We start from the raw sequence: 9,135 nt of genomic DNA on the forward strand, positions 1-9,135 counted from the left end.
TTAAGAACTGGTGTGAAATGTCATGTCTGCAACTAACTCAAAGATTCACCTCCCCTCCCCCACATATACACACACAGTGAGGCAAAGCAAATGTGACCAAGGATCCTCAGATCTTTAGAAATGAAGTTAAGCATCTATGAAGTTAGAAAATGCTTTCCTCGGGGACCAAGACTGACTGCAAGGCCATTTCCTGTTGAATTCCTATTTGATCAAGCTTGTCTGACTCAGTGCTGTTCTCTCTGCGGTCAGACAGGTTCCTGACCTTGTGTCTGAGATTTCGAAGCAGTCTATTGCTTCCATCTTTCTTCTAACAAACTTAAAAATTGCACCTAAAATGAAATCATCGCACATTTGCCTCTAGAATGTTTCTCTACACTTGGCAGGGGGTGGGGGTGGAGGGGTGCCTGGGAAGTTGACCTTAAAATATAAGCTTCAGGAAGGTAGGAGCCATGCCTGGCTTGTTCACCATGGTGTCCTCAGCAACAAATACCACACCTGGCACATTGTCAGTGCTCGGGAAAACAAAAACAAAACACAGTTAACTGTGTGAATGAGAAAATGCATGTCAGTGATCAGGCATGCATTTTCACTTATTACCTGTGTGTGTATATATTATTTTGTAAGATTGCCTTGTGGTCATGAGAACTTTCCTTCTTAGATATATTTCCACATACTGGCAGTAGTTCGTCTTTTTTTTTTTTTTTTTTTTTTTTTTTTGCTGCACCTCTGCATGGTATGTGGGATCTTAGTTCCCCAACTAGGGATCAAACCGCGCCCCCTGCATTGGAAGAGTGGAATCTTAACTACTGGACCACCTGGGAAGTCCCGGTCTTTCGTTCTATATTTGTCATTTAGAACTACATAAATTGTCCATCTTATTAAGATATCTTGGTTTGACTAGCCACACTCTTGTTGGGCATCTAGATAGTTTCCAATTTGTTTTGCTATATAAATAGTACTTCTAGGAACATTTTTTTCCTCTTTGGGATTAATTCCTTACAAATTCCTCAAGTGGAATTATGAGGTCAAAGGATATTAAGTCTTACATATCTAGTTTCTTACATCTTGTCTGAAAGACTGAATCCTGAAAAACTGAACTAATTTACGTGCTCCGGTCATACATATTAGTTTCTTCACAGTTCTGTCAAGATTAGGTTTTCTGTTTTTACTAGTTTAATTACGTGTTTTTTAAAAGTTAATTTCTTTAACTTCTAGTGATCTTTGCACTTTTACATGACAGCTTGCCAGCTGCATTTTCTCAATTGCAATCGGCTAAGAACTGAAGCTAAAAATTTTTGATTATAATCCAGTTGCCCAATACCCTTTACAAGTACAGATTCTTTTTTCTATCAGTGTGTTGCTTCTGGCGTCTCACATTAAGTTCTTATAACAGTCTAAGTCTACTTTTGAAATGTATTCCAGTCCACTGGACTTTTTTTCTATTTTAATTCAATAGCATATGTTTTTCATGATTGTGACATCATCTAAAATTCTGGAAGGATAACTCTCCTCATTGCCTTTCTACTACTACAAACAAAATTCTCATCACAAGAAAAAAAATCTGTAACAATGTGAGGTGATGGATGTTAATGAAACATTGTGGAGATCATTTTGCAATACACACAAATATCAAACCATTATGTGTATACTTTAAACTTAATACAATGTTATGTGTCAATTACATTCAATAAAACTTGGGGGGGGGGAAGCTCTTTGGAACACTTGGTTGCTTTTTTTGTTTGATTCAATAAATGTTTACTAAATGACACTGTGTCCAGGGCTGGAAACTATGCAGGGTTGACAGAGCCCTGTCCCGGAGGTGCTTACAGTCTGGGAAGGGAGGAAGGGGCTTCACCAGGCAGGCGGCAGCGATGAAATGGAAAAGGAGTCTGGGGAGAAAGGCCCCTTCCAGCTGAGGCTGCAGGTATGAGCGAGGACTCAGAGCCATACCTGCAGAGCCAGGCCCTCCTGGCGGAGAGAAAAGCAGGAGCAGGGGCTTCACTGGGCAAGGGTCAGGGCATCTGAATTTGACTGGCTCAAGGGTTTGAAGAGAAAAGCTAGAACCTGACCATGGAAGCCCTCAAATTCTCAACTCAGAAAGTTGAGACTCTGTTCTGCTGGTGATTAAATCAGCCCTTTTGGATCACAAATCTGGCAACAATGTGGGCTCTGGGCTGAGGATGGAAGCCAGGAGGCGGATACCGAGGATGCAAACCACATCACAGAGGCCAGAGGGAGGGAGAATTTTCAAACAGTGACCATCAATAGGGAAGCAGCTAAAAAAAAAAAAAAAGACAGTACATCCTTCCAACGGACTACTGAGCACCATTAAGAATGACAGAGCTCTGAAGCCAGTCATGGAAACACCACAAAAATAAATACAATTTATTGTATTATACAGTATAAAATGTCCTGTTTGTGTAAAAGGAGTATTTATGTGTGTGCATATGCATAAAAAATGGAAGATTACCTCGCACTACTGACAGTGCTTACTGTTAGGGTGCTGGTGGAGGGGAGGGAGGACCTCAAAATTCTTACATGTTACCCCTGTATGGTCTGATCGTTTTCCACTGAGCATGTATCATTAAAACTGAGGCTATCCACAGCACCCATGCTGCAAGGTGAGGCCTGCACAGGGGAACTGCATTTAGTAATTAGGAAGCCTAGTTACCAGGACCGCTGGTAACTCCTGAGGAGGCAGGCTACAGAGAGGTAGGATGACTGGCAGGCTCGGTTTGCACTGAAAGGGCAGAGTCCAGGGAACTCAGCTCCAAAAGGAAGTTTAGCTGAAGAAGCTTCATGATGAAGAGAAGGGAAGGAGGGGAGTAAATTGAGGGGCTTGAGGGATAAGGACAGCTGAGGATCGGTTTTTTTTCTTTAGGATTTAAATTTACTTTCAGAAAAAGTATGGTTACTTTGAGGCACTTACAGAAGTTAGCAAAGTGTCACCAAGCAGTAACAGGTAATCAAAGACCTACTTTCATGAAAAAAAAAAAAGTGGCTGTAGTTAGGACTTTGTATATTGAGGAGTGTGTTTTTTTCATGTTTAAGTCCTTTGATATTCATGTTTTCTCTAATAATAATAAAAATAGGAATGATTTAATATTATTTGCTAAGAAGTGACTGTGTCCAGCATGGTACCATGTGTCATACATATATTATGTCATTTCTTACGATATTCCTATGAGGGGCTATGATTTTTTCCCATTTTACAAACGAAGAAACGTCACACAGCTGGCGAGTGGCATTCATTACAGCCCCACCGACCCTTTCCCGATTTACATCTGAGACTAAGGGGAGGCGGGGCGTTCGCAGCCACGCCCCCTCCGCCTCCGTCTAAAGTGGGGAGCGCTGTGCCCGCCTCCCCTTCCAAACACTTTCTGAGGGTGTCGGCAGAGGCTGGGAAACTGGCTTCTTGTTTTTCCCTGTAGGAGCTCCAAGCCCACCACGGAAGCTTCTCGCCGTGTCCCCCTAGAGGTGACCCCCAAGAAGAAAAGAGAAAACCCCCTCCATTCTGGGGTTTAGTCCTGTGTTCGCCCTCTGTCAGCTTGTGTCCCTTTAGCCCAGATGAGCCCAGGAGGCAATGACCAGGACCCCTTGGTGTCCTTCTCAGGATCCTGAGTCTTGAAGGAAGGGGCAGTGGCAGCTAGGCAAGAAGAGGGGAAGGACATTCCAGGCAGAGGGAAAGGTGTGTGCAAAGGCCGGGAGGTAGGGGGAGCAGTGCAGGTTCAGGGAGGAAGGAGCAGAGCGCGCCGAAGAGAACACGGGAAGGCCGGGGGGCTGGGTGATTGGGAAGAGGCGGCGGTTTCATGGCCACCATCTGGCAACACAACCAGGGCTTTGGGGGACAGAGGATGCACAGTCAGAGGAACTCAAGTGTGTGGGGGTGGGGGGGTGGGGGAAGGAGAGGGGGTGGCAGAGAACCTGGGCCCAGCCAGGCAGGATGGAAGCACTCTACATGGTCAGGGGGCTCAGGAGAGGAGACAGAGGGTCCAAAGAGGGGGGAGGGCAGGAGAGTAAGTAACCACTGGAGTTCCACGTGGGGCCACGGGTGGGGGACCAACCCAATCTGTCCTCTGAGAGGCTGGAGCTGGCTGGTGCCGCAGGTGCCACCACACAGCCTGCACGCTGCCTGCCTGTTCATGACACAGCGCCTAGCTGAGGAGTGGCTGGGCTCTGCAGTGCCCGGGGTGAGTTCCCAGAGCTGCGTCACCACTCACAGGCCCACCCCACCCAGGATTATACGATCCAGTTATGGGAAAGCGCCCCACCTCATCTCATGAAGGACTAAACTGGAAGGGACACTTCCTGTCCGCGATGCCCAGGCCCTCCGCGTCCAGGGACCCCCACTGGAGGTGCAGGGGAGGTGGGCTGCAGTCACTCCTGCCCTCAGCACTGCGCAGGCTCAGTGGACATCCCCTGACTGACGTGAATGAATGAATGAACCAACGAACAGGAACCCCTGACCGCGGGGACGTGGGGCTCCTCCTCCATCGGGCTCCTTCACTCCCTCAGGGGCAGGTACCTCAGACCCCCGAGGACACTGAGGGGGGCCCGGTCCCTGCGTCTGGGGCCCCTGGGGGAGACCAGCGCCCAGACAGCCGGGATGTAACAGAGGACGCCCAGTCTACCCCCCTCCGGGGTTCCTCTCAGGAGGACACATCAAGAGGATGTTCTAGAGGACGTGGAGCTTTGGGGGGAACACCCCTAAAGCATAAATTTCTAGCCTCTAACACACAGCTCACAGTGTTCATTTTACGGGACGCTGCGTGGTCTGGTACCGAAGTGCTCAGGCTCAGCAGCCACACATGGGTTCGAATCTCGCTTTCACCACTTCCTGGCGGCATGGGCTTCCGTGAACAACCTTGCCAGTCTGTTGACTGCCAGTGTGTGAGATGGGTGATAACACGTCCCAGGGTTGTGAGAGGCGGACGAGCCCGGGTCCCTACGGCATGCGGCACAGCACCCAGCGCATGAAGAATGGTAGCCACTGCTGTTACCACTTCATCCCTCTGAAGGGTGTGATGGGGCTTCTAGTTAACGCTTACATTGAATACTCTTCTGAGAATTTCAGAGTGCTTCTGAAATAATCTCAGCGGCCCAAATCAACCGTACCCTGCAGGCATCAGGAAACTGAGATTTCTCTATTGTGAACAATGGGGACCAAGCCCTCCTCCTTCCTCTGCCTGCACCCCCACCTTGGCCAGGTCAACCCAGCAGAGGGTGGGAAGTCAGAACTAACCGCAGCTCAGCTGGGCCCTCTCCCAGCCCAGGCAGCTCGCAGAAGGTGAGTGGCTGGAGCAAGAAAGACTGACTTTGTGGGTGGGTGGGGGGAGGAAGAAGGCTCTGATCTCCATGACTCCCCAGGACCTGGGCCGGAAGTGCAAGCAATCTGTCTGGCTGACTCTGGCAGCAGCAGCAAGTACCTGATGCCTTTCCAAAGGAATGCCTCTTTCCCTGTCCTTTAGACAGCAGAGTTTGTCTCCACTGGGAGACTTCCTACGGTCTCCTCACTCCTGGACCTGGATACCTGATCCCTGGGGCTTCCCTGTAACCCTCTTTCGAAGCTTCACCTCATTCCTCTGCTCAGAAACTCCCAGGGGTTCTCCAGAGTCCACCACCTTCAGCCAGCAAGATGCTCCCCCACTCTGGCCTCTCGGAAACCTGGCCAGTTTCCTCTTTGTTTCTCCCCCACCCCACTCAGGAACTCTCCACCCCAGCCCAGCAAGCTTCCACAGAATCCCCAGCACAGTGCAGCCCAGCCTGCCTTCCGGGTCTCACCCTCTCTGTTCCCCTCCCTGCCTCCCCGCTGAGGGCCTTGGTGACCCTGTGCCCCACACAGCTTCTTCTGTCTCCAACAAAATTTTGTTTCTCTAAGGATGCAACTTACACTCCTCTGTACCTTCCCTCCTCGCCAAGTATTTGGCTCAGCATGGAGCAGTGAAGGCTCAGAAAGGCATCCATACTACAATTAACAAAGAGGTCTTCCAGCCACAGCTTTGTGGGGTGCTCCTCTGGGTACTCCACGGGGATGGATAAAAGATGGATTCTGCCATCCCACACCTAGGGGTGCTGCAGTGCCCCATCCTCTCTCCTACTGGTGGTCAGGAAGCCACCACCGCCCCCCACCCCCAGGGTAAGTTTCACCCCAGCAGCACTGGCCTGCCAAGCCAAATCTCTCTCAAAGCATTTCCTGGGGCCATGCGGATTCTGGTGCTGGTAATTTCTTCCCAGTGACCACCTAATTTGTTAGGTGCAGGGGGATGAAGAAGAATGAGGAAGGGATTCAGCTAGAAGAGGAGTATTCTGAGTAGAGGGAACAGGACAGGGACAGTACCTGTGACAACTTCATCCTCCTCTTGTTCAACTGCTGCCCTGGACACCCGGCCACCCCCACCCCATCTCCAGCTCCCCTCCACCCACGCCTGCCCACACCTAAGCTTCTGCTTCTTTGGGGGTGATCAATGCAATGCCGCCGGGGAGGAGCCCCTCCGAGGCTACAGGGGCTACAAGCCCAGGGACACAGCCTGAGGAAGGGCAAGGGGGGTGCTGGAAGGAGACCAGGAGGCAGAGGGCCACTCCAGGAGCGCCCCCCGCCCCGGCCTCTCACCAGGCATTTCCAGTTCCCTCTGTCAAAGGCTCCACAGGGGAAAAGGCCGAGTCAGCACTCTGGCCACAACTCTCCCAGGGCCTGGCTTTACAATGTGCTCTGGGGCTCTTGGAATGGCCATGCTCCTCCACCCCTCCCAGCCAGCCAGCCTTCACAGAGGAGTGAGATGCAGGCAGCAGAGCAGGGAGGCAGGGGGACAGCCTGGGTGCCTTGCCCTGCAGTGGGTGGAGAGGTACTGCCTGGTTTGTGTTTGTCTGACATTCAGTTCCGGGTGGGTCTGGAATTCAGCAGGGGGGCTCTGCTCGGTGTGAACAGGCATCACCCCGGCCCCCTCCTCTCCCACTGGCACAATCCGGGCACAATCTGGGCATATACGTGTCTTGGTTGCCTACGTCACGCCATCAGTGGGGCAGGCCAACCCAGCAAGCACTGGCTATGGCTAGAGGCCCCAGATCCTCCAGGGGGCCGTCTGGACTTTGCACAAACCTGCACACGTTACACTGACTGTCCCCTTTCACTCAGCCCCATCCCCAAATTAAACATAAAGCAAGACCAAGCTTGACAGGCCCAGCACTGGGGCTGTAATAGCCACACTCCCTGGCACTTCCAGCTCTGACTCCTGAAAGCCCCCCCAGGAAGCAGATCCTTCCCTTTCCCTCTGGGATTCCTAGTGAGGGGTCTGTCTGTCCGCACACTTCACTGTCACCCTTTGAAAGAGCGGCAGAAAGAGAAGGCACAGCTTCGGGTTTTTGTTTTCTGTTGGTTGAGTTTTTGCATGTTTAGCAGCTCTTTTGCCGCCCAAGATCTGTCCACTCTGGAGGGGTGCCAGTTTGGCCAGAGCCACCCAAACAACACTACACCACCCACCCACCCACCCACCCACACACACACACACACACACATAGACACACACACACAGTGCCCAGCCTGTCTCTACATCCTTCTGATGGCACAAAACTGCCTCACAGAGCTCCGTTAAACTGGTGCGGATGCCGCATGCCACAAAGCTGTCCTTGAAGACCAAGTGTGGAAAAGAAAATACAAACACCCCGAGGTGCCAGGAAGGGCAAACAAGTCCTTACGAATAATTCAAAACAACCATAACGCATCGGTCCTGAAGCAAAGCAAGGAGCCCGGCCTGCAACCTCCTCTGGTTTCCCCGGACGCGCCCTGCAGGTCCCTGGGCCCAGGGCAGGGCCGGCGCCGGGTGGTCCGGGAGGGCGGGAGCGGGGGGTCCTCCCAGAGCCCGCCCTCTTCCTCCGAGGCGGCTCGAGACCCCCGGGCTCCCCTCCCCCGCCGCCCGCCACATCTGGTTCCACTCAGGTCCTCCCCCACCTCCAGGCGCGCTCCTCCTCCCTTCTCCCCCGCTTTCAGAAAAGTGGAGACGACTTTTAAACACCCAGTCACACACACACACGCACACACGCACACACACTTCTGCGGGAAAAAAAAAAGAAAAAGGAGGGAAAAGTCGGGAGAGGCCCGCTCCCCGGCGCTCCCCCCGCCCGGCCCCCGAAGTTGGCCAAGTTGGCAGCGCCTTACCCGGGAGGGCAGGGGCGGCGGCGGCGGGCCCGGGGCGGCCGAGGTGCAGACCCCCGAGGAGCAGGGCGCAGCGCAGCAGGTGACGAAGCCAGGGCGCGGGGGCCGGCCGGCCGGGCCCCATGCCCGCGGCGTGGCGCTCGGGGGACGTGGGGACCGAGGGCGCACGGGCGCGGCGCGTGGTGGGCTGCGGTGACCGCCCGCGAGGGGCTCGCGTCTTCCTCAGGGTCGGGACGGACTGATGCCTCCCGGGGAGAGCAGGGGAGGAGGAGGGAAGGAGACAGGCCGGGCGGAGGGAGGGCGGAGGGAGGAGCGCAGAAGCCGGGAGGAGGGTTTGAGGGGCAGAGGGGAAGGGAAGCGGGCAGCGTGGGAGGGGAAGGGGAGGAGGAGCGGGCGGGCGGGCGCGGGGCCGGGGCCGGGGCCGGGGCTCGAGCCAGAGCGCCGAGAGGGAGAGGCAGGGGCAGGCGGGAGAGGAGGGTCCGCGGGGTCGAGGAGGACCCCGGCGTGCGCGCTCTCTCGCGCTCTCCGCGTCCCCCTCTCCCCGCCTCGCCTGCCCTCTCTCCTCAGTCCGGGCCTGGAGCCCCAGACGCTGCGTCACAACTCCCCGGCTGGCGCGGGCGGGGAAGCAACTGCAAAACTTTCCGCAAACTTCACCGCGTGGCGGGACGTGGGCTGCGCGGCCCGACTGGGCGGGGCGGGGGCGCGCGGCTGAGCGGGCGGCCAGACCCCGGCCACTGGCGCCCCCTCTGTCCCGCCGCTTTCTGCCGACGTCTCTGGAGGCCGCGCGTCCCCTACCTCCACGCGGAGGGGGACCCCTCCCCCGGCCTGCTGGGGAAGGGGCGGAGCCCTGGGCTCGACCACCCGGGCAAAGACTGGGGGAGGGGGAGGCAGGGTCCCTGTGACCTGTGCGGAGCGCAGACACTGGCAAGTCTTGGTGTAGCGTTTGCGTGACCCCCGTGTCAGTGTCCCTGGCGCGAAGGGGTGTT

At 54.4% G+C, this 9,135-nt stretch overlaps 1 protein-coding gene across 3 annotated transcripts in view; it reads right to left on the reverse strand.

Annotated features, from left to right (window-relative positions):
* The window catches only part of MRC2 (mannose receptor C type 2), a 53,816-nt gene extending 45,104 nt beyond the window's left edge, over nucleotides 1-8,712 (reverse strand). The window contains exon 1 of one of the 3 annotated variants that reach the window (XR_009050071.1): nucleotides 8,153-8,712. Coding sequence is in view for 2 of the 3 variants with exons in the window: in XM_057716820.1 (XP_057572803.1) it covers nucleotides 8,153-8,273 (121 nt within the window). In the remaining variant the exon portion in view is untranslated. The remainder of the gene's footprint in view (nucleotides 1-8,152) is intronic. The other 2 variants (XM_057716820.1, XM_057716818.1) reach the window with 2 other exon arrangements.
* Nucleotides 8,713-9,135: the final 423 nt, after the last annotated feature.

This window comes from Hippopotamus amphibius, chromosome 17 (assembly GCF_030028045.1).
Source record: "Hippopotamus amphibius kiboko isolate mHipAmp2 chromosome 17, mHipAmp2.hap2, whole genome shotgun sequence".
Classification (NCBI taxonomy): Eukaryota; Metazoa; Chordata; class Mammalia; order Artiodactyla; family Hippopotamidae; genus Hippopotamus; species Hippopotamus amphibius.